General features: G+C 39.8%; 1 protein-coding gene across 11 annotated transcripts in view; it reads left to right on the top strand.

Moving 5' to 3' along the window:
• Nucleotides 1-26473, top strand: part of PEAK1 (pseudopodium enriched atypical kinase 1) — a 309359-nt gene that overhangs the window by 251102 nt on the left and 31784 nt on the right. For all 11 annotated transcript variants that reach the window (XM_065906976.1, XM_065906968.1, XM_065906966.1 and 8 more), the window contains one exon: nucleotides 13582-13775. In XM_065906976.1, coding sequence (XP_065763048.1) covers nucleotides 13582-13775 — 194 coding nt within the window. The remainder of the gene's footprint in view (nucleotides 1-13581; nucleotides 13776-26473) is intronic.

Raw genomic sequence — 26473 nt, 5'->3', positions numbered from 1 at the left:
ATCTTCCCAACCCAGGGATCAAACCTGTGTCTCCTGCTTGGCAGGCAGATTCTTTACCACTGTGCCACCTGAAAAGTCCCCTACTGCACAGAGCACAGGTTCAATCCCTGGTTGGGGAACTAAGATTCTGTGCTGCTAAGAGTCCATACTGTGCTGCTCAGCCCATGAAAGAAACAAAAATTAGCTTAAAATTTTTTCTTTCTAATCAGTTAGAAAAACAGTCAACGACTGAGAAAATAACTGTAACTTGCCTAAAATAACTATAACACTCTCAACTGAAGTTAAGGATATCATTTGCCCCCTGAAATGGCCTCTTGAATTTTTGTAACTGAATTCAAGCTTGCTCTACTTGTTGCAGGCAGGGCCAGTGAATCCAAGAAACAAGGTGTTGAGGCAAGGAATACAACTTTATTTGGAAAGCTGACTGACTGAGAAGATGGCAGACTAATGTCTCAAAATAACCATCTTGTCGGGGTCTGGATGCCAGGTTCTTTTCTGGATCAGAGATGGGGGGAGGTAGGGAAACAAAGTGAAAAGGCCGTTTGACTCTTGCAGATATCTCCTAGAACGGCAGACCTTAGGCAGGAAGTGTGTTAGTTTCTTGCGGTCATTTACAGGTAGCCAGGGTCAAATGATCTCCCTGTAAGCTAAAAAAGACACTTTAGTTTAAGGGTCCGACAGAGGGGACAGGGTTCGCTGAAGCAGACCATTATGTATGATTATAATAACAAAAGTGGCAAAAAAGAAAAAAGCAAGGGTTAAAGTCAAAGAAACAAATTCTGCATAGAAGAGTCAAAATTGACTCTTCCCTATTACACTTTGACTAACCTTTCTAGCTCCACCAGCCCTGAAGATCATGTTCCTAATTAGCAAACACCCCTACCATGTACTCTTGGATACCATGTAAATCCAGTTTCTCTGGGACTCCCAGAACCAGTTCAGGAATCCAGCTCTGCCCCATATTGCTGGGATTCTATCCAAACTGCAGCAGCTTCCGTTTTGGACAGGCAGATTAGGTTTGGCACACCATTGCTCTCCTAGGAATGCTAGTCATCTATATACACCTTCTTAGACCCTTCCAAGACCTTTTTGACCTTCTTAGAGTCCTTAGAATTCAGCTATATTCCTCAATAATGCAGGAGTCAATCCTTAGAGCCCCTCTAATCCACTCCAAGTTTCAGGGGTATAGATCAGGAATTGGCAAACTATGAACCGTGGGCCACATTCAACCTTTTATCTGTTTCTATAAATGAAGTTTGATTGAAAAGCAGCCACACTCATTTTTTTTACGTATCTGCAGCTGCTTTTGTACCATAATGGCAGGGTTGTGTGTGTGTGTGTTAGTCACCCTGTCCAACTCTTTGCGACCCTGTGAACCGTAGTTCTCCAGGCTCCTTTGTCCATGGAATTCTCTAGGCAAGAATACTAGAATGGGTTGCCATTTCCTTCTCCAAAAGCAGGGTTGAATAGTTGCAAAAGGCACACATGGACTGTAAAGTCTAAGCTATTTACTATTTGACCCTTCATAACAAAGTTTTCTGACTGCTGGACTAAACTATAGTATCTGATTTGTCTGTAGTCAGGCATGCTGGTGGCCTGTTGGCCGTTCTGGCCAAATGCTAGACATGTTTGCTGCTCACTAAAGTAACCAGAGTCTGAGTCTCTTAATATACATGTGTGTATGCACATGGAGTATGGACAGAGAAGTTCAAATACTTCCTAGATTATGATACAATGTGATGTCCTTCTCTGGAAAGTTCAGCTAGAAGCTTGAATTTTTCTTTTTAATGTGTATGCTCCAGTTCTCTCTCTCTCTCTTTTGATATGGACAATCTTTTAAAAAAAATTTTTTAACACTTTTTTTTAGTTGAATAATAGTTGATTTATGTTATATTAGTTTCAGATGTGTTCTAATTATATCTTAATTTGCATTATCTCTACTCTTTGCTAAGAGAACTTGTCAAAGTCATCTTTTCCTGCTTAAGACTAAACTGATCCTAAGAACTTGAAGACCAAGTTCCTATTTCTCATAAAGAAAAAAACTGGAGACAGAAGCTGAAAGTAGTTGCTACTTCTCCTGATCATGTTCTTTGCTTTAAAGAAACTTCTGGACTATCAGCATTTATAAAAATCACATCTGCATTTGCTGAACTATTTTTCCTGAAGTTTAGATGAGTTTGTAAAGTCCTTACTATTCAATTTTTCAATAATCCTCTTTTAGAGAAAATGAATGAGTATCTCATTTTATTGTAATCAAAGGATGATATAGGATGGTTGTGGGGTGGTCTTCAGAGAGCTTTTTATGTTCCTTTCCCTTTGGGGAGGTGATTGAAAATCCAGAGAATTAAATTGACTTGTTTTGAGTCTCATAATGAATGTAGTCCAAAGTGAAGAATCAAACTGCAAATTCCCCTGTTTGTCAGGTCAACTTTGTTTCCTTGTTCACCTAATGAATCTGAAGTCAAATACCAGTATCTTATTATATAATTCTCAATTTTCATTCATGTTATCTCACTTGTCCTAGTATCTCTCTGATAGTGCATTCTTCCTATTTTATTGGAAACTGAAAACAGAGCGGCTCATTGATAGTCCCAGGTCCACTCTGCAAGTGGGTGGCAGAGCCAGACTCTGACTTCAGAGATTTTTGGCCTCTGAGTACTTTTTACTGCATTGTTTGGGTGATTATTGAGTCTGTTGGAGTCTATCATGTCCTTTATAAAGTCAGCCTGAGTGCAGGAAGGCATGTCTCTGACCACTAAGGGCCACAGTGAGGTGTACTGATGCATTGACTTCAAGCAATCTTGAAGTACTCAACATTGGCACAGTTGTTCACTCTCTTCAAGGCACTTCATGTGAATTTCCTAGTTAATATACACTCCTGTAAATGTCACTACACCCATTTTATAGATGAATAATGGGAGACAGGGACAGACTAGCATTGGTGGCAGAGCTGAAATTAAATCTGAGTTTCTAATCTCTCGGCCTTTATTCAGACCTCTAGGCCAGTTTTCAGTCAGTGATTACTTAATATAACTGCAGTCGAGTATTGATTAGAGTCATCAGGTGATATTTAAAGGTTTAATTCCAGGACAAGCAGTTTATCCTCGTATGGTGCCTCTCTAATGGTGATTTGTTAGTAGCAGGATGAAGGGCTTGCCTGAAAAAAAGCAGAGTGGTAATAGTGGAGCACACTGGTCAGCTCCCCACAGCAGCTCCTAGTTATCACAGAGTGAAACAGCATCAGGAATCAGCCACTGGCCTTTTCATGCTGCTGGTGCGTGCAGAAGCGCCACTCTGCACCAGGGAAGATGCCCTTTCCCTCTGCCTTCCTAACTGTGGAGAGGAACCTCCTCCATTTGGATGCTCCTCGCTGGAACCTGTCCCAGTCCCATCCTCCATAGTGAAACCAGCAGAAATTTTGCTGGGAGCTGTGTGGATACAGATCCTGGTGCCATTCTCTAGTGCCTTGCCAGATCCCACCTGATTGGGTTTATTCAATACCCATTTACTGAGTGCTTTCTGGGATCCTCAGTCCTTGCTGCCTTAGCTTGGGCTCCATAACAACACACCACAGTTGACTTAAACAGCAAAGATTTATTTTCTCACACTTCTGGAGGCCAGAAGTCCAAGATTAAGGTTCCAGCCAGTTTGGTTTCTGGTGAGGGCTCTTTCTGACTTGATGACCACTTTCTCATTGTGTCCTCCCTTTCCTCCTTAATAGGTACAGAGACAGAAACCAAACCTTCTGGTGCCTCTTCTTAAAAGGACACAAGTCCTCTCTAACAGGGTTAGGGTGCCCTATCCTTATGACCTCATTTAATATTAATTATTTCCTTGGAGGCCCTCATCTCTAACTCCAGTCACACCAAGGTTTAGGGTTTCCACATATGAATTTGGAGGAGATACAAACAGTTTATAACATATGCCATGGGTGTTCAGGGAAGGAAGAGTCCTCATGGACAATAAGACATCATGGGTAATTGAGATTTGAACAGTCTCAATGACTGACTGAGTTTGGAATAGATGGAAAGAAGAAGGGAGGCAGCTCTAAGAGGGGAAAGCAGGTACACAAAGATAAAGAATATGGTGTGTCCAATGTACGATGTCAACACATTGTCTGAAGCTGAAGGATCGGGTCTCAGAAAGCTTGAAATAAAGATGAAAACATATGTTGCAACCTCATAGTGAAGGGCTTTGAAGTCCTACAGGTGGTCTGGACCTGACCTCAATACCTGACCACAGGACCTATGGCTGATGAAGAACAGAGGAATAGCAGAATGGAAGAGAGATTTTAAGAAGAGTCCCCTGCAGGGTGGGTAGAAAGTGCAGTTGCTGTGGTCTGTCTTGGAGCAGTTTTTTCAGTCAAAGGGGCCTGGCTTTTGTGTTCACCTCTGGCCTCTGTTAATGTGAAGAACTGAAACAGTTCTGCATGCTGGGAGACTTACTGCTGGTGTCACAGATGCCATTTCCTGTTTTCAGAATGGTCTTCGGCCAACCAGGCCTTCTAATCAAAATCAGAAATGTCGTACTAGCCTTTATCCTCATTTCCTAACATGTTGCAAGTTTGTATAATTTTATCTAAGAATAAACCTCAGAAGCTAAGGATTGGTCCCAAAGCACTCCCTCCCTTTTTTAATAGCCTGTTATGAATCTCTCACCTGTGACTACTTAAATTATTTTATTTCCCCTGTTCAGCCATATCACTTCTGAGCAATGATACTCCTTTACTAAAAAATTTCCTCCTCACTTCTTACATTTTACTCCCTTTATAATTTTTCCTGCTCCTCTCTGCAGAGAGGGAGGCAGTGAAAAACAGCTTCTCAAATTGTGGCCCTAGGACCAACTGCATCAGAATCACGTGGGGTGTTTGTATAAATGCAAATTTCTGGGTCAAACCCCAGAGCTGTAAAATCAGTCCCTTGTGGTGGGGGGGCCGAAAATCTGCACTTTAACAAGCAATTCTTAGGCATGTTAATAACAATCAGCATAGTATGTTAGAACATAGGCTTTGAATTCACTCAGACCTGGATTTGAATCCTGCTTTCACCACTTATTCCCTGGTGGCTCAGTGGTAAAGAACCCATTGGAGATGTGGGTTCCATTCCTGGGTCGCAAAGATCCCTTGGAGAAGGAAAGGGCAACCCACTCCAGTATCCTTGCCTGGAGAATCCTCATGGACAGAGGAGCCTGGCGGGCTACATACAGTCCATGGGGTCACAAAGAGTCAGATGTGGCTGAGCGACTTTCACTTCCATTTTTCACCATTTATTAGCTCTGTCATCTGGATCTGGAACAAGTTACCTGAGCTCTGCTTCTTAGTTTCCTCATCTGTAAACTGAGAGGCAGAATCTGTTTAGAGCACAGACTAGAGCTGAAGTGTCAGGTTTGAACCTCAGCTCCACCAGGTGCTAGCTGTGTTACCTGAGGCAGATAACTAAATCACTCTTGGCTTAATATTTCTTCATTTGTAAAACAGAAATAATCACTTGTATGACTTAAAAGGGTTGATGGCAAGTGTTAGAAAGGAGGGCAAGGGAAGGGGTTTTTATATCCCCAGAGTACATTTGGCAATATCTGGAGACTATTCGGTTGTCACAACTGGGGAAGCGGAGAGTGATTCCAGTAACTATGGGATAGAGAGAGGGTAAAAGATGTTAGTGTGACCCTACTATGCACAGGACAGCCCTCCACCACAAAGAACTATTTGGACAGAATGTCAACAGTGCCACTTTGAGAAACATGGCTTAGAATAGGGGCATAGTAATACCATGTAAGTTTTGGCTGCTCTTATCATTCGCTGTTATGGGAATAACAACTCTTACTCAGAGGATTGCTATAGGAGATACATATTTTAAGCCCACAATATCTAGCAGTCAGCAGGTGTAGACGTTAGTGGTAGAGGTTAATATTAGGAAGCCAAATATCTATAAACACAGTCTTTCACACACTAGAACAGCCAGCTCCCATTAAAAAAATAAAATCCTTTTACCATTTAAATAATAACTTTGTTTAGAATGTTTCAAAAGAACACAGCCGTAATCATTAACACCCCACATTTCAATGATAGCTTCTTTCTCTTCAAAACCCTTTATCTCTTCATAATCAACCATTTACTGTTGAATCTTCACAGTGCACCAGGCTTACCTAATAGTACCAGTGTGGTAGCAAGAACACATAGCTGCATAATATCGAATTCAGATCCTGACTCTGTCACCTAAGTGCACACTAACCATTTTGGTGGTGTTGTTAAGTCGCTAAGTCATGTCCAACCCTAAGACAGTTCGTTTCACTTTTTTTCAATCTCAGTTTCCCCATGTGTAAAGTGAGAAATAAGCACTTTTACCTCTTGAGGTGTTCTTGTGAGTTAAACTGAAAAGAGTGCAGTTTGTGCTGTGTAGCTTAAGAGGAGCCTGAGAAGTGACGGTTCCCTTTCCCTCCCAACATCCATCCTGTTAGTGAGCCAGCTGTGTTCTGAAGAGTGTAGGGTAAATAATCATCTCACTCCTCTGACTCAAAGGGCAAATGGGCAGTTGAGGGAGATAAGAGGAAATTGGGAAAAGGTACAGTGACTTACTTCTCCAGTACTTCTGGGCATGTGGAAAAAGTCCAGGACCCAAAGATGACTATTCCACATCCTCCTTAGGTTAGTCCTGTTGAGGGGCCTGTGGGTATTTTCTTCTAACACCTTGCCTCCCCAGGAAACAAGCATCAATATCCAACCCCCTTCTTTAGAAGTGAGCTAAGGCCAAATGGTGGTGCTGCGAAGCTCCTACCACACCTCTGTTGTTGAGAAAGGCAGCCCTATTTTATTGTGCTTTTCCAAGATTAGTTTATCTTTTCTGTTAATTTGTACAGGTGCCATTCTGACTTTGTATTTCATAGGATTTTAAAACTGTAATTTTTCTTAGTATTATGAAGGTGACAGTGATGTACTATGGCCTGTGTTCTTATCTACTTTGCTGTCTTACAGTCTGGTGCCTCGAAGACACTTTTAATTTGCCATTCACATTTGTTAAGGGAAAAAAAGGTGAAACTGTGCAGTGTCTGGAAATTAGAGTCTATTTAAGACCTTGCACATGGCTGCCAATCTTCCCCATCCCAAGACCTGGCCACTTTATTCACACCAGGAGGAGTTACCTTCGTCTGACCAGACTAGGTTGGACATATTAGCAAGAATACATCAGATCTCAGCTAAAGGTTAATCTTAGTTCAAGATAAGAAGTTTGAAGTTTTTCAGTTAAAGACTACAGAAGGCTTAGTGGAAAATTGGAGACACTAAGATAGTGATCAATGGACACAACACTTTTCTACCTGAGAATGCCAGTAATTGGAAAGTGTAAGAAAATCAAGTTGATGATCTGAAAACTAAGATAGGATTGAAAAAATATCATGTTGGTGGGGGGGTCCTAGAGGTTGAACGACGGGAAGAAATAGAGTTTCTCCCCCTCTTTCAATAGATAAAGAGTATGGGATTCAATAACTTTGAACTTTCCTCCTCATGTCGATTCACATCCCATTTCTGCAAAGGTCCATCATCCCCAGCACCTCCAGAAATAAGCAGCTTTGGAAACCAGTAATAAAACTACAAAATGCTGCTTCTGATGTGCTTTGATCTGATTTTTAGGGGTAAAAAGAGGGTGTAAAAATCACACATTTCCTTATTGGCTATCTTGGGCAACTAAAGACAGATGCAGCTACTTAAGAGAGCTGGCAAATGGGAATCGAGGATACCATTTGCCCCAAAAGGCAGATGGTCTCTACAGAAGTCTGATTTCGTTTACCGTCCCTTCTGAAGCTGAATGAAGGTGGTTGAATTTGAAGATAAAGTTGAACTGAAATTGTGGAAATACTTGGATACATAAAGGCCTTTAATCTGTTCTAATGTGCCATTTGATTTGCCTTTTTAAAAAGTATATTCAGACATGAACAGAATTTCTACAAAAATCTGTCTTGAACAAACTTGCTGGAAAAAAAAAAAGGATTATTTCATCTGATGGTGTAATGATTAATCCTACCACCTGGGTAAGCCAAGTGAGCTTCCCGCAGGAGATTGCTTCTGCAGCTTTGAATTATGTATGAATATTGCAGACTGATGAATCCCTTACCAAGGGATTCATTTGTATTACAGACAAATCTGTAACAATTGTACCATTTCCTTTGAACACTTTAAGTTCATCCTCCATGTTCAGAAAATGAGATGTGTCTTTGTGGAGATTGCAACATGATTTTTTTAAGTGTCAGGTCAGACACTGTTATTGCCATTCAGGAGCTCAGTCCTGTCAGACTCTACAACCCCATGGACTGCAGCACGCCAGGCTTTCCTGTCCTTCACTGTCTCCTGGAGTTTGCTCAAATTCATGTCCACTGAGTCAGTGATGTTATCTAACCATCTCATCCTCTGCTACTCTCTTCTCCTTTTGTCTGCAATCTTTCCCAGCATCAGAGTCTTTCCTAATGAGTCAGTTCTTCACATCAGGTGGCCAAAGTATTGGAGCTACAGCTTTAGCATAAGTCCTTGCAATGAATATTCAGGGTTGATTTCCTTTAGGATTGACTGGTTTGATCTCCTTGCTATCCAAGGGACTCAGGAGTTTTCTCTAGCACCGCAATTCAGAAGCATCAATTCTTCGGCCCTCATTCAGTCTTCTTTATGGTTCAACTCTCACATTTGTACATGACTACTGGAAAAACCATAGCTTTGACTAGATGGATCTTTGTCAGCAAAGTGATGTCTCTGCTTTTTAATACGCTATCTAGGCTTGTCATCGTTTTTCTTCCAAGGAGCAAGTGTCTTTTAATTTCATGGCTGCAGTAATTTTGGAGCCCAAGAAAATAAAATCTGTCACTGCTTCTACTTTTTCCGCATCTATTTGCCATGAAGTATTAGGACTGGATGCCATGATCTTAGTTAGCATGTTGAGTTTTAAGCCAGTTTTTTCACTCTCGTCTTTCACACTCATCAAGAGACTCTTTAGTTCCTCTTTACTTTCTGCCATGAGAGTGGTATCATCTGCGTATCTGAGGTTGTTGATATTTCTTCTGGCAATCTTGATTTTAGCTTGTGAGTCATCCAGCCCAGCATTTCGCATGATGTATTCTGCATATAAGTTAAATAAACAAGGTGACTATATACAGACATTACCAAATCTCAATTGAAAACTAGTCATTATTGAAAAGTTGATCAGAGTCTGAGGTACAAGGAAATGTGTGTTACCTTCCATCCTGAAAGCAAAACCAATGCTGAGGGTCCAGTAAAAGAGCTGGCAGAGTCAGGGTTTGACCCAGCCTGGTGATCAAGGATCTAGATGTCAACACCACAGTTATTGCAGACACCCTCTATTGCATTAGAGAACTAGGGATTTTCAACAGGAATTTAAATAGCAGGAATAGAAAAGCCTTAACTTCCTCTCTGTGGGCCATTGATCAGTTAATATTTCTGTTTTATAATAATGAATATCAACTTGTACTTATCCTGAAAAAAATCTAGTTACTGTCATCATTATTTGCTACTTTCAAGACATACTAAGATATACTCTATTAGAAATCCTAGTAGATTTCTTGTAATTTCATTTAAAGAATTTTTTTACCATCTATCTCATGGATGAAATGGGGGAAATTTTCATTTTTTTCTTTATCTCCCTCCTGATGTTATCATCTAGTTTACACAGAACATCAAAGTAATAGGGAAACAGAACCTGGGTTCTCTGATTCCTGTTCTGGTATTTTCTCCATTACATTGAACATTTCCCAAGTGGTGAAACATCAGTAGTGAACCACTTTGCTAGGAGAAAAAAACCTATATTTGAAAAGCATCATATTACTATTTGCAAGGGTTTCCTGATTTTATATCTAAATGTGAAACACTAAAAAAAAAATGGTCAAAAATTATATTCCCTTATTACATTAATATGCATAAGTTAAATTAAGTATAAAATTTTACTTCCTTTTCTCTTGCAGAACAATTTGTCCATTTATACATAGTGATTGACTCTAGGATTCTTGCCTGGAAAACCCCATGGTTAGAGGAGCCTGGCGGGCTACAGTCCATAGAGTTGTAAAAGTGACTTAGCGCACATGCACGCACATGGTGACTGAATCACCTCCTCTGATGCTGTTCTTGATTCTTTTTCATTTTTTAGTCACAGCATGTTATCACATCTAAGCTTGAACTCTCAAAACTCTCCCTTTCTGTTTTTCTCTCTCTTTTACCATTTTCATCATATAAAGAGCTGTCCTTCCCTCAAGCATCAAGACATTACATATCACTGATGCATTTTAAAAATTCTTCCTCTTAGACACTGCTGTCACTGTAGATGTAGATTAAATGTCTTAGCATCCATTTGTAAACCTTTGTGATTTAACTTTCACCAGGTCCTTGCATAGTTCTTTATAGTTGACAGTTGGTTTAATTGGTGATTTAATATACCAGTGCACCTATTTAAAATGTGCTTGTGAAAACTGACCTTTGTGTAGAAGGTCAGGTTGTGCTGCTCAGGTTCTCAAAGAGTTAATAAAACTAGCATTCACTTTGCTTAGCTTCCCAGAAGGTAATTTGGCTCATTTCCCAGACCAAACCCCTAAGGTAAAGGTCAAAGTGCAATGGATTATATTAAGGTGCAGAATTCGAGCCTCTTATATCTTGCCCAACTTGTAGTCCTCCAGAACTCAGTGGGAGCTATGGTTCATCAGAGCTTCAGAACATGATTAACAGACTGAAGAAGGCCCTGTAGAATTTCCTTTAATGGGGAGTTGTATGAGTGAGTACAGTGGGTGAGTCTTTAATATTTCTTGCTTTTTAGCACCTGTATTGTGTTTTGAGAACCCCTTTTGAGTACAAAGCCATGTTTCATGTATGTGGGAACAGGCCAGGGAATTCCTCATGGGTTAATAGCAGTAACTCTTGTAGTTTTTACAATAGGCTTAATAGAAATAGCCCATTCCCTGGGAGGAAAATAGACAAGCAAGGGTAGAATCATGGCTTTTTAACTGGGCTTCACCAGTCATTCTTGACAAATGGAAAAGAGAGCTTCCTCTTTTTCATTTTTGACAAATGGGAAAGAGAGATTGGGGAAAGAAAGAAAAAAGGCAAGAGCAAGGCTGCAGAGATTAGGAACCTAAAATCACTTTTCTAGAAAGCTCTCAAGTTGACTCTAGAGTAAGAAGAGAGTGTCTGGAGGTTTAATCTTTTTCCTGTCAAAGGGGGATGATATATTTTAATCATTTTATCACTTTGAAATTAAAAATGGCTTATATTAACTGTTGTCTAATGAAGATCATTTTCCTCCTCCTGAAATGTGTTGATAACGACTCGGTGACCTACAATCGTGATACTAAGTGACATCTGGAGAAGGAAATGGCAACCCACTCCAGTATTCTTGCCTGGAGAATCCCATGGATAGAGGAGCCTGACGGGCTACAGTCCATGGGGTCGCAGGAGTCGGACACGACTTAGCAACTAAACCACCACCACCAAGTGACATCTGAGAGTGACTCAGAAGTGTCACTTGCTTTTCTTCACTAATGTATGGAAGTAGAGCCCCTTGCTATCTTGATTTTATGATGCTCCATATTATGCTCCATATTAGCTTTGTTTTGGGTTGATAACCTATAGCAGCCCAGGAGATTAATAAGAGGCAGCATGTTTTTACCATTTGAGGCCCTCTTTACATGAACCCTCCTGTTGACTGCTAATGAACCAAAGCCTTCCCACCTCACCCCATCCCCAGGAGCTAGATCCCATAATGGTACCTCCCACTCATTGCTTACTGTCAGGATAAAGAGACCTCTGTGTCTGCCAGCTTTGGAAGAGTACTTTTGAAGTTGTATATCCAGCAGACTTCCCTGGAAAAGGAAATGGCAACCCCCTTCAGAATTCTTGCTGGGAAAATCACTGAAAAGAGGAGCCTGGCAGGCTGCAGTCCATGAGGTTGCAAAGAGTCAGACATGACTAAGTGACTAACACACACTTTATCCGGTAGACTTAAAGGCTTATTTTCCTGCACATGCATAATTTCCATAATGAAAGATTGATAAGAAAGTGCTCTTCCTTCAGATCTACTCCTTCAAGTCCACAGGTGATATATGCTCTGATGACACATGATCAAACCAAGTACCTCTTTTAAAGAAACTCGTAAATGTCACCATGACTCACTGCCATTTGAAATTCCAGAAATAACATATAACAGTGTATAAGATGTGTCCTTTCCTTCTTTCTCTTTGCCCATTAAAAAGAAAAAACAGAAAGAAAAGCTGGGGAGTGTGTAACAGTCTAGGAATACTTTTAGTAGAACCAGAAACTATTAAAGGTGCCTGATTTTGAATTTATTTCATTGACCAGCCCAGTGAGATTTTCTAACTAGGGCAGTTTTCTCCTCCAGCATTTAATAACCATTCCATCCCCTTGTACTTTATAGCAACAGATTTGACAGTTCAGATAGACTAGGATATGGGGAAGACTAGAAGAGCTAGCTATAAGCAAATGAGCAAGCAGAGAGAAACAAGATTGGAGAAATAAAAAACATTATGGATGAGCATCCTCTGGTATGTGGCCAGTGGGACGCTTCAGATTCATGTTAGTAGACAAGATTAGCTAGAGTACAGACCTTTCTTTTCCATTTGCCTTGCCTGCTGCATGCATACCAGCAAAGGTTGATACGTCAGTGTCCTCCTGGCAAAAAGACTTCCTGGCCTCAGTTTACAGAATACAATTGCTTAACTTCCTGATTTAAATCTCAGCTTTATTCCTGATCCTTTATTAAATAGTTTCATAAATACTTTAGTGTGGAATAAAATAAATACTATGAAGTATAGTATTATAGCACAGTCCACCCTATTAATTTGTTTGTTCCATATTCGTGGATTCAACCAACTACAGGTTTGAAAATATTACAGGGAAAAAATTCCAGAAATTTCCAAAAATCAAAAATTGAATTTGCCATGCACTGGTAACTACTTACATGGTATTTGCATTGTCTTTACAGCTATTTGCGTCACATTTACATTGTACTGGGTATTAGAAGTAATCTAAGGGTGATTTAACATACATGGAATGGTGTATTTGCATATAATACAAATACTGCAGCCATGCTATATAAAGGACTTGAGCATCTGTGGGTTTTGGTTTCCTGTGGAGAGTCCTAGAACCCGTCCCCTGAAGATACATACCAAAGGACGACTGTACTATAGTATGGTAAACATAGTAAATATGTTAACTACTTTCTTAAATACTTGAGTATATATGTCTTCAACTTGTTAAGCATTCACTTCCCTCTATCCCCATTATCGCTAGCCTCCTACGTACAGGAAGTTCCCTTCCTTACCTATTATTCTCAAACTTCCCTCTGAGCCTCCTATACCTCCCCCACCAAACTGAATTCTCAGTTAATATGAATCAGGATAGATAGACACAGCAGCCTGTGTGAAAGACCGCCTTATCTTCAGACAAGTATGTTAGGCCTTGTAACCCATTGCTGTGACTATAGGGCCAGTTATTTACATTTATGGCAAGTATGTGCCTTCCATAAATCTATATCTTAGTAGAGACCTTTGAAGCCGGTGTGATGGTGGTCTGATCTGTTTCAGTCACGTGACTCACGAAGTGACAGAGGATTTTTCTCCTCGGGATCCAAGAACTGTTGTTGTGAAGCAAGATGGCGGGGGCTGCGCTTCAGTCGCACCAGCATCGCACCTACCTGACCTGGAAAGAGAAGAGGAAAAAGAAGACATTTCAGATCCTCTGGACCTGAATCCCTGTAGTGCAACATACAGCAATTTAGGTAAGTGCAAATGTCATATAAGTAGTATTTAAACTTTGCCTTTTTATGTACTGGCCAAATGCCATTATTTCCCTAGCGAGATGGTTTTTATTGTTTCATGGTGTAAAAGTTGGAAATTGGAGTTATAAATTTTAACTTACATCAGAAAAACTCATGTATTTAATATGTACTAGGCATGTATTAAACACATCACCATGAGTTCTGTGTCATGCACTAAGAGTTTACCATGGTCCCTGCCTTGAGAGACTCACCTGGCGGGAAAGAGACTAGTTAATGACTTCAGTATAATACGGTAAGTGCAGTGATAGAGAATACACACAGAATATTTTTTTTTTCCAGTGGGTTTTGTCATACATTGATATGAATCAGCCATAGAGTTACACATATTCCCCATCCCAATCCCCCCTCCCATGCAGAATATTTTTTATATTACATTGGGGAGGGTGTCAAAAGATGCCTTCCTGAAGATACTTCCTTATTGAGCTGATTGACAGAGGGGAAAAAAGAGTGTTCCGACCAGAGGCAGCAACATGAGCAAAAAGCAAGGAGCTTGGAACATGTGGACATCACAACCATTTAGTGTAGCTGAAGTGTGCACTGGAGAGTTAGACAAGGTCATGCATTTCGGGCTAAAACCTTAGTTTTTTGGTTTTTGGCTGTTTGTGGTATTGAATTATTAAAAGGTTTTAAACAGAGGAATGACATGACTAGATTTGTGTTTTAGAACATCCACTGCAGTCTGCCATGTGAGGATGGATTAGAGGTGAATTATTTGGTAGCAGAAAATCTGGTAGTTGGGTACTATTGCAGGACCACAGAAGGGGATAAGAAAGAAAGGCCTCAACTAAGATAATGAGAAGAGGAACAGTGGACGGATTTAAGAGATATTTGAGAGGTAAAATACCTTGATAGTTACCTGGATGTGAATGATATAAAGAATCTATAATATATCCCAGATTTCTGGCTAGGAGCTAGTGGACTCAAAGAGGTAAGATCCCAATTATTGGAAGTGTTTAGGCAGAGCCTGAAGGATCATTTTTCAGAGATACAGTGAAGGGGAATCCTGCACTACAAAGAGGGCTGAACTAAATTATCTCTAATGTACCTGTTAATGCAGTGATTCTTCCACTTTGATATCATCTTCATTCTTCTTTCTTGAGTGCCTAGTGACTTCTGATCACACTCTCTCCCTTCCTTGAGTGTCACAGAGTTTCCTTCCTTCTGAAAAGCAAAGCTTGGAGCTGGACAAGGATTTCTTAGTACTCTTCTCCCATGAAGTCATGAGAGATGAGTAGCGTGAGCTGCCACATGCATGGCACTAGTCAGATTCTTATGGGCTACTGGCCAGTTCTTCTATCTCGTTTCTTACCTCCTTTCTTTGTCTTTTTTCTCTAGCAGATTCTTGTAAGGAAAAATCATTCCAAGATCAGCCAGTGTACTTGGAAATAAGGGCATCTTAAGAAGATCGAAAGGTTAGATAAAGCTAGGAGAAATGCTCTACTGTGTCCTTTTGGGAAGCTCAATCATAACAACCCACATGCAGCTAAAAACACATTCCATAAGAAGACTTCCATTCTGTGGAAGACTTCCATTCTATTCTATGATTTGTGGTTGGGGGAAAGTACACTCTTGCAGTTTACCCAAGCAACCATCTTAGATACCATCTTCTAGTTGGAATAGATTTTATAGTTACAGAGCTTATTGAACTTTTTCCATTCTTTTACATTTTATGAAACATATTATAAAATGAGAATTTTATTTTTTATTTACTATATGCCCTCAGCATATATATCAGGAATTACATTTCAGACATTCTTACTGCACCAAAATTTCTTTCATGTTGTCCTCAGTAAATATGTGCAAACTTTTACTGATTGTATGTTATCTTATGGAATCTTTTCTTTAAAAATATCCATTAGCCCACATCAGTTAAAGTTAACTATTTTATCTTATTATCTTCTCAGTTATATAGATCGTTAGAAAAAATATAGCATTACTTTCATGAATAAACAACAACCTTGGAAATTATTATCTCCATTTTTCAGATGAAGAAAGTACATCAGAGTGCATTGCCCAAAGTCACAGAACCAGTAAGGACTGAATCAAGATCAGAACCCAGTTTGTCTATATTACTAGACTAAAATGACTATAAACATTAAATTCTTGAAAGATATTGAAAGGTTGCAAGTGTTTCCATTTTTTTTTTAAGTCATCCACTTTGAGAGACAAACTTTAAGACATTTTTTTGTAAAAGGTTTGATTAGAGTACAAAAATGCTAAGTTACAGATGCCCCATCAGAAAAATAACTTTCTTTCTACCTGTTGCTTTACTTTTAAAAGTATGTGATACTTATAAAATGTTGCCTAGCCTTCCTTAAGTTCTTAAGTGGTGATGCTTGACTCCATAGGATATGGTACATGGTTTTACTATGTAAGTACAATAATAACTGAATAATAGAGTTGGCTCCATCAGTTCTACAAACTGGTAGGGTTTTTGTTGTTGTTGTGTTGGTATTGCTAGTTTTCTTAATGGAACAGTATTTTAGGTGGCATCTGGAATTTACCTTTTTTTAATATTTTCAATAAATCATTTGCATGAAGTTTTAAACTATCTCTTGGAGTAATTTATCAGGCTTTAATGCCTTGGTAGCTTTAAAAAATAAAAAGAACTTATATTTTTTAAAACCAAAAGGAAACAAAACCGCTTAATGTCATAGCTTCGCATCCTTTTAAATATTCTAGAATCACTCCACAAATGCATTCTTTCTTTCTCATTTTTTCCTTCTTTCTTAGTCTTCTTTAAAAAATAATAATAATAATAAGTCAGAGAACATATGATCTGATGTAAGAAACTGACAGAGGGAAGTAAAGGATTACCATAATGTTTCGCTGGGGAATTTATTTATGAAAACTGCATTGTTAAAAGTAGGCTTAGGGTGCAGTGTTTTTTTTTTCCTTAGTAGGAAAAAACATAGGTTTGGGGGGATCAGACAAGTTTGGGTTCTTACGACAGCTGTATCACTGCCTGCCTGCATGACTGTGGGTCAGTTATTTACCATCCTTGAGCTTCAATTTCTTCATCTGACATGAGAGAATTACTAGCATCTGCTTTGTAGGGCTGATGGCAGAAGAAGTGCTTGATTCATAGAAGAGCTTAATTATTGTCAAGTTCCTTTATTTCTACCCCAAAACATACTGCTGCTTTCATTTGTCAATATGTTTAATGTGTTAGCCAGAAAATGTAGAATAAAGTAGAAATAATTTTAAATGTTTATTAGAATGTTGAATAAACAGAGCAACAATATGTAAGTCCAAAAAACTGTGGGCTACCTGTGCAACTGATGACTGAGGGAGTGAAACGTAAATGAGGAGACAGGACCCCCAAGGTGGCCAGCAGGGACCAGGGGAGATATGACAGATAATAGCAAAGTACTGTGACAGGCCCAGTGCCCCAAGGTCTGCTAGTAGTGGCAAAACAGACGGACATGGCAGACAGAGAAGGAAAAATATCCTATGATGTCCCTTATATGTGGAATCTAAAAAGGAATGATACAAATGAACTTATTTACAAAACAGAGACGGACTCACAGGCTTAGAGAATGAGCTTACGGTCGCCAGAGGGTGGGGATGAATGGGGGAAAGGGTAATTTGGGAGTCTGGAATGGACATGTACACATGCTGTGTTTAAAGTGGATAATGAACAAGGACCTACTGTATAACACATGGACTCTCCTCAGTGTTATTTGGCACCCTGGATGGGAGGGGTGTTTGGGGGAGAATGGATACATGTATATGTATGGGTGAGTCCCTTTGCTATGCTTAAAAAAAACAAGAGACATGGTTTGAACTTGTTCTGTACTTCTCACATTTCTTAGATAGTTCTGAAAACTAATAAGTCAGAAAACAACAACAACAACAACAACGAAAAACAACTGGACTGGAATAGGCCTTGATTGTCATTATTGATGTTTAGTCACTAAGTCATGTCCAACTCTTTTGTGACTCCATGGACTGTAACCCACCGTGCTCCTCTGTCCATGAGATTTCCCAGGCAAAAATACTGGAGTGGGTTGCCATTTCCTTCTCCAGGGTATCTTCCTGACCCAGGGATTGAACCCGTGTCTCCTGCATTGGCAGGCAGATTCTTTACCACTGAGTCACCTGGGAAGCCCAGGCCCTGATTACCCTACTTCAGAATCTCCCCCTAGACCTCCACCCTTGGGACAGCTTCCTTTCTCCATGGTGGTGTAACAAGAACTGTTGTGCTGCAACCATTCCTACAAAAAGCTACTGACTTATGCAAACCATTCATTTGTTTTTTTATCTCAGAGATCCTTCTCCAGGGTTAATTCAACTGCCTTTTTTCTCCTTAACATAAACAAAGCAAACTTTATTTTGTTTGTAACTGGGTTAATTATTAGATTTTAGAGCTTTCCTGTACAGTATGGCCCCTAGCCACAGATGGCTATTTAAAAGTAAATTCATTAAAATATAGATAAAAATTCAGTTCCTCAGTCTCACTAACAATATTTCCAGTGCTCAGTAGGCACATGTGGCTAGTAGTTACTGTATTCAGCAAGCGGATACAGAACATTTTTATCATCACAGGAAGTTCGACTGGACAGCACTGATTTAAAGAATTTGTTATTTGGCTGATTTGTATTGTGTTCTGCGGGCACAAAATCATGATTGGCTTTTATGCACTTGACAGGTCCTTAGGAAGGTTGCTCCTTACAGAGTGATGGTTTTCCTCTGGGTGACAGTGACGTGAGATCCCTGAACACCCTCTGATCTATAACACCTTAATACCCCAAGCTGAATTTAGCATGGTGTCTGCCACTCAAAATGATTTCCTGAAGAAGTGATAGAAAGTTTTTTTAATCAGACCTTCAACATTTCCCCCATGTTTCTTATGTCTATCTCAAGAGTGTCTAGAAGAATTATCACTATATTTTTATGTGGAGCACCTGGCTTCTTTATCAGCCCACTAAAATCAGGAGCTTGTAATGACTTCTACTCTGCTAGAAATTAGTTGATGACTTTAGCTCTCCTTCACTCACTTTGTAACTAAGTACTCTAGACAGTACTTTTTTAGAAAGATCTTCCCAGTCTCCCTTTACTGGACAGAATTTTGGCCTGTTCCTCCTTCTTTGTGCCTACAACCTAACACGTTATCTAAAACACACAGAAGGTGCTAAGAACACATTTGAATGAATATGTCAAAAATGACTTAGCATTTGACTTTGTAATATTCAGATTACAGAAATTGAGCTCTCCTGGGGGAAGTTCATATAGGAAAATTTCAAGTCCTGGTTTATATGTTCCATTTATCAGCTAGCTCTTTTTTCTAAAATGAGACTCAATCAGGGGTTTCCCAGTTAAGGAATTATGTAAGCCATACCTCAGTTTGCGGCTTCCCTGATAGCTTAGTTGGTAAAGAATTCACCTGCAATGCTGGAGACCCCAGTTTGATTCCTGGGTCAGGAAGATCCACTGGAGGAGGGATAGGCTACCCACTCCTGTATTCTTGGGTTTCCCTTGTGACTCAGCTGGTAAAGAATCCACCTGCAATGCTGGAGACCCCAGTTTGATTCCTGGGTCAGGAAGATCCACTGGAGGAGGGATAGGCTACCCACTCCAGTACTCTGTTCTGGAGAATTCCATGGACTGTATAGTCCATGGGGTCGAAAAGAGTTGGACGTGACTAAGCGACTTTCACTTTCAAACCTCCATTTCCTGTCCATGTGAAACTGTTCACGGTCCTCATCTGACTTACCTAGAACATCTCCTTAAGGCTGTACCATTCAAACACTGAAAGAAAACACTTAAAAGGCTTCTATCCCCAGAAATTCCTTTGGCAATGTATTGACCGTCAGTGTGAAATTTTAAAGGTTAATTGTACTTAAAGGAATGTCGTTACATCTTCAGCCTTGTTGTGCGTGCATGCCTGCTCAGTAGCTCAGTTGTGTCTGACTCTTTGTGACTTCATGGATTGTAGCCCACCAGGCTCCTCTGTTCATGGAATTTTCCAGGCAAGAATACTGGGGTGGGTTGCTATTTCCTACTCCACTTGATGTTGTAATTATGGAGTAATGTCATCATAAATGGCAGCTTTAAAAAAAATCATTCTGAAGAATATATTCATTCATTTACTCAACTAATAATTATTGAGGCACAACAAATAATTCTGTGGGCCAGACATTATGCTACATAATACAAAGTTAATTATTTGAACCAAAGATTAAAGAATTGCACATTTTTAGATTATCTAGATATTTTTTAAAAAGTGAGAGTGACAGCTTTGAACATTTGTTTGTGCATTTGTTGTACTTCCTAAAAAGTAATTATCTCTATTTAAAAAGAAACCCTAGGCTGTGTTCCTATCTTTTAAGTTGGCTGCATTCACAATTTAAAAATAGTTTCCCATGTGTACTGGAATTTGTTGGCAGAGTACAATATTTAAATTACATAGATAACTTACCCCCAAATAAATAATCTCTTGTTCTTGGAGAGGTTCTCACTAATGCAAGCTTTAAAAAACTGAGTCTGTCAGCTGCTACCCCACTGACATTCTTTTAAAGTGGTCCATGCATCTCTTTATTTGAAGCTAAGCCTGAGCCTGAAGTCATCTTGAAGCTTTGTTTTATCATTTGGCATGAAGCTGATGCCCCTGTGGTTTGCCATCTGGTGCCTACATTTACCTGTGCTGGAACCTAGCACAGTGGTAATGCCCAGGTAGTTTAGGACCTTTCCTCCTAAGCTGCTGAGGCCTACTGCCAGGGGGTGATGAAGTGAGTGCTGGAGCCCGTCAAGGAGAGGCCACTCATCTGACAAGGCTGGTGCCCAGCGTGTGTGTGGCATCTATTTCCAGTGCATCTTTCCCAGTTTAGTGATGACCGTCTCTTCTGTTGTCCTCTCCCTTCCTGTTCTCATCTGTGTTGTTTGTCATGAGCCCTGGGAAAAGCTTCAGCATGAAGACTGAAATTACAGTTTAAGTAGAAAAATATATTCCACTTATTTTGGCTTTAACACTTTCATTTGTTGAGTGCCAGCTGTCTCCTGGGAACCAGGCGAGGCACTGGGAATACTAGTGCATATTTAAAGGGTCAGTCAAAGCCCCTGCCTTGGAGAGTCTCCGAGAAGGTCACTAGTTTTAAGCTCAAAAGAGTAGCTATTTGCCAGACTAACAACAAGGGAGAACATTCCACATAGAAGGAAGAGTATGCACAAAGGCCTGAAGCTTGATAGAAAAATGAATGTTTGGTTAACTACAAGTACTTAATTAAAAGTAGCTAAAGTGCAGCGTGAAGGAGGCAGAGTTGACAAAAGGGGGCAGAGTGGAAAAGCAGGGCCAAATCATAAATGGTTTGTATATATTGCAATGAGTGTATCTTTTCCGATAGGAAGTGGAGAGCCACGTGATCAGGATTTCTTAAAGATCATTCTGGAAGCTACCTACAGGATGACTGGAGGCAGGGAGACTGACCAGGAGACCATGACATTCCTGTCTTACTGGAATAAGGAGCTAATTGTACTCATAAACACACTATCTCTGTCTAAATGGGTCATTCTTAAGTGCCTTTAATCCCTGGCACCCTGAGATGATAGGGATTGTCAGGTTTTAAGCAAACATTTTCTGTGATTTTTCCCAAGTGTGTCTTCAAATGATAGTACCTTCCAGTAGATCTCTATAGATGTAATTATTATTTTGAGTTTTTCACTGTATAATCATCTTTAAAATGTTGATGTTTAGAGATAATAGTTTTCTTATTTCTTTTCTATTATTAAACCAGTTGTGTAAGTTTTTAGAGCCCATATCAATTATTTTCCTTCCTGGGGAGTTTTAAACACCCTTTTTGCTTCTTTGAAGTAGTGTCAGCAAATTATTGCTTTTTAATCCATCTTTCATCATTTGCTTTTTAAAAAGTGATATAAGGCCTTATTTGTCAGTCTGAAGACATTTTTAAGTGAAGAAAAAGTATAAAGATAGAGTTTAGAAACGCAAAAAGAAAGGAAAGTAGGGATTGAGCATGTTTTAGTCAAACATATTTGTCCAAAAGAACATTTTAGTCTATAGCAAGGCAAGATTTAGAACACATTCTTTTTTTTTTTTTTTTCTTTTCTGTTTAGAGAGCTGGCATGCCACAAAAATGTAGAGTATGTGATGTTATATCAAGCCTGCTGAAAGCGGAGCTTAGTGTCTGGTCCCAGAGGCTTGAGAAGAATGTACAGGATTAAAAGTTTAAAATAAAAACAGCTAAGATACCAAGCTCTTAAAACATTGACCCAGATGATTGGAATTCAGTTAGGAGAACTTGTTCTTCTCAGAAGGAAAGAAAAAACTAAGGACACTTTCAGACTTGAGCAAGTGCCTTGACCTTGCATAGGCTGCAAAATGTTCACGGTTTCATTTGGAATGCAAACGTTTCTGATTCCCATGTGGAAACCTTAGCTCCCAGGAGATCATGTCCCACTGTTTGGAGAGAGAAGCCACCGTTAATTATCTTTATTTCCTTGCTGCCTTGGCTGTCCATTTTCATTTTGGAACAATGACCAGCTCTGCTGACACTGTCTCTCCGGCTGGCAGCTGTTTCCTGCACACCTGCTGCGTGTCTCACACCGCGCCAGAGGTTCCAAGGGGATGTAAAAAAAACAAAAATACGCACGATATAAAAAGCCTCAAATGCTATCATATAGTGGAAAGTGGTAAGAGAACACAGGGGAAGAAGTGATGGCTCCCAACTTGAGGGTGAGGAGTAGAGAGGAGGGATAGCTTCAGTAGAGATGGGGCGCCCTGGTGGCTCAAATGGTCAAGAGTCTGCCTGCTATGCAGGAGACCCGGGTTCAGAAGATCCTCTGGAGGAGGGCGTGGCAACTCACTCCAGTATTCTTGCCTGGAGAATCTCCATAGACAGAGAAGCCTGGTGGGCTACAGCCCATGGGGTCATAAAAGAGTCGGACACGACTGAGTGACTAACACTTTCATTTTCACTTTAGGATGGAAGAACACCATTACTAAGGCAGAGATATAAAAGTAAAAACAGGGAACCTATTAAAAGAATAGGAATCAAGTGATTCTTGTGGGAGAGTTGATGAGAAATAGTGACAGATAAGACTGATAGCCTTGCCCAACTTCCTGAAGAGTTCAGACTTTATTCTGAAGGTGGTGGGAAGTGGCATGATCAGCCCTCTTGTGTCTCCTCTGATAAGCGTGAAAGAGCTGCTGATGGTGTTAGACCTTGTCTCATCTGTCAGTTCTGAGGACATTTAAAAGAAAAGGAAAAAGAAAGCACTTTTGGAATTCTTCATTCCTTCTGTTTTCATGACTATTTGTTCTTATTTAGAAAAAATGAAAAGAAAATGGCTATCCCATAAAGATTCTCATGGGAAGGAGTAAGAATAGGTTCATGTTTCTAGGTTTTGTTTTATGTTCATTATTAATTCATTCCTTCCATTCCTCCCTCAGCCAGACTCTTTGCTTTGTCCTGGGCATATAAATGAGCCAAGTGTCTGCCCTCAATGATTACACCCATGGGGAATTCATATAGGGACACAAGTCAAGTATTCTAAGTGCTTAAGACAGAAATGTTCACATAATACATCTGAGGTCCCCAGGAAGGAGAGGTCAATTTTGCAATTTTGAAGTGGAGTAAGAAACATTCCTCAGAGGCAGAACATTTAAAGATGAGTGGAGAGAGAAAGCATTCCTGGAAGAGGGTCAACAAGAGAACAGACACAGAGCATGAAGTAGCCAAGAGTGCTGGAGAAACCACAAGCAGTTTGGTAGCTCCGATTTAGGACACACGGGAAAATGCTGTGAGAGAAACAGAACAACCAGAAGCTTTCTTTCTGTGCTGAAGCAACAAAACTCCATCCTCAAGATCAAGTCCAAATTCTCAAGGACAGAATTTTTGAAGTACAGGAAGAGTGCCATGATTAGATTTGGTGTTTGAATAAAGTCTCTAATGGTTAGTGTGGTGAGGGAAGAAAAACTGGAGACAGTGGTTTCAGAAGATTGCCACAGTAGTCAGGCCAGGAAGATAAGCTGCTGGTGCAGTTCACTGCTTCTAACCTTCTGCATCTTCTGAGTCAGCAAATGGAAAATGAAGGTTTGTTACACAGCCTATTTCTGTCATCTTGTAAATAAACTATGGTTCTGACTTCACACATTAGCTGAGGCAAAATAGGGCTGGGATAGCACCAAGAGGGAGGCCTCACCATCACAGGAAGAGTTCAATAAATGCCAAGCCCCTACATCCTTTGTGATGTTAAGAGCACAGAATAATGGGAAGATATGAATGAAACCTGAATTTATGATGGTTTCTAAGACTGAATTGTTGATTTGCTTTCATATTTAGATACAATTTATATACCATAAAATTCACCCTTTTTGAGTGTGCAGTTCAATGAGTTTTAGTTTAATAGAATTTTATGACCACTACCAGTATCTAATTCCAAAACATTTTCATCACCCCAAACAGAATTGTTGCTGCTGTTTAGTTGCCAAGTGTTGTCTGACTCTTTTGCAACCCCGTGGACTGTACCCTGCCAGTTTCCTCTGTACAGTGGATTTCCCAGGCAAGAATGCTAGAATGGGTTACCCATACCCTTCTCCAGGGGATCTTCCCAACCCGGGAATTGAACCTGCCCTTCCTACTTTGGCAGGTGGATTCTTTACCACTGAGCCAGCTGGGAAGCCTACCCCAAACAGAAAGCCATTAACACTTGTTTCCATTCCCCCTTTCCCCTGGCTGTGGCAACCACTAATTTACTTTCTATCTCTGTGGATTTATGTGTTTCTAAGTATTTCATGTGATATATGTCTTTTATTACTGGGTTTTCTCACTTAGCATAATGTTTCCAAGGTTCATACATATTGTAGCACACAACAGGGCTTAATTTCTTTTTATGGCTGAATAATATGAAGCACAAGCTGGAATCAAGATTGCCAGGAGAAATATCAATAACTTCAGATATGCAGATGACACCACCCTTATGGCAGAAAGTGAAGAGGAACTGAAGAGTCTCTTGATGAAAGTGAAAAAGGAGAGTGAAAAAGCTGGCTTAAAGCTCAACATTCAAAAAACTAAGATCAAGGCATCTGATCCCATCACTTCATGGCAAATAGCTGGAGAAACAATGGAAACAGTGACAGACTTTATTTTCTTGGGCTCCAAAATCACCGCAGGTGGTGAAATTAAAAGATGCTTGCTCCTTGAAAGAAAAACTATGACCAACATAGACAGCATTTTAAAAAGCAGAGACATTACTTTGCCAACAAAGGTTCATCTAGTCCAAGCTATGGTTTTCCAGTAGTCATGTATGAATGTGAGAGTTGGACTATAAAGAAAGCTTAGTGCCAAAGAATTGATGCTTTTGAACTGTGGTGTTGAAGAAGACTCTTGAGAGTCCCTTGGACTGCAAGGAAATCAAACCAGTCAATCCTTAAGGAAATCATCCCTGAATATTCACTGGAAGGACTGATGCTGAAGCTGAAACTCCAATACTTTGGCCACTTGATGGGAAGAACTGACTCATTGGAAAAGACCCTGATGCTGGGAAAGATTGAGGGCAGGAGGAGAAGGGGACGACAGAGGATGAGATGGTTGGATGGCATCACTGACTCAATGGTCATGAGTTTGAGCAAGCTCTGGAAGTTGGTGATGGACAGGGAAGCCTGGTGTGCTGCAGTCCATGGGGTCACAAAGAGTCAGACACGACTGAGCGACTGAACTGAACTGAATATTATGTTGTGTGGCTATGCTACATTTTGTTTATCCATTCATCAGTTGATGCACATTTGAGTTGTTTCCACTTTGGGGCTCTTGTACGCAAATGTTGCCGTGAACATTTGAGCGCAAGTTTTTGTGTGGACATATGTTTTCATTTCTCTCGAATATATCCCTAGGATTAGAAATGCTGGATCATGTGTAACTGTTTTACTTTCTGAGTAACTAACAAACCATTTTCATGGTTGCACCATTTAGATTCCCACTGGCAATGTATGAAGGCTTGAATTTCTGCATATCTTTACTGATACTTGTTCATCTATTTTATTAAAGCTAGCTTAGTGGATATAAAGTGATGCCTTGTGGTTTTTGGTTTGCATTTACCTAGTGAGAAATGCTGAGCATCTTTATACATGCTTTTTGGCTACTTGTATATCTTCTTTGGAGTAACGTCTGTGCAGATCCTTTGCCTGCTTTTTTAAAAAAATATTTATTTGGCTGCCTTCAGTCTTAGTTGCATCATGTGGGATTGTCTGTTGCAATGCATGGGCTTAGTTGCGCCGTGGCATGTGGGATCTTAGTTCCCCAAGCAGGGATTGAACCAACATCCCTTTCATTGCAAGGCAGATTCTCAACCACTGTCCCACGAGGGAAGTCCCACTTTGACCACTTTTAATGGGTTATTTATTTTTTCATTGTTAGAGTTATTTATAAATTCTGGATACAAGTCTCTTACCGAATATATCATTTGCTCATATTCTCTCCTATTCTAAGGGTTATGTCTTCACTTTTTTTAAATTGACCTTTGAAGCACAAAAGTTTTTTGTTTTTATGAATTCCAATTTATTTATTTTTGGTTATTTGTGCTTTAGGTATTTTATTTAAGAAGTAATTGTCTGGCCCATGGTCAAAAAATTTTACTCCTGTGTTTTCTTCTAGAAGTTTGATAGATTTAGTTTTTAACATTTA

Source organism: Muntiacus reevesi, chromosome 15 (genome assembly GCF_963930625.1).
Source record: "Muntiacus reevesi chromosome 15, mMunRee1.1, whole genome shotgun sequence".
Lineage (NCBI taxonomy): Eukaryota > Metazoa > Chordata > Mammalia > Artiodactyla > Cervidae > Muntiacus > Muntiacus reevesi.
The sequence above is the reverse complement of the archived record's forward strand: the minus strand, read 5'-3'. Positions and strand labels throughout refer to the sequence as shown.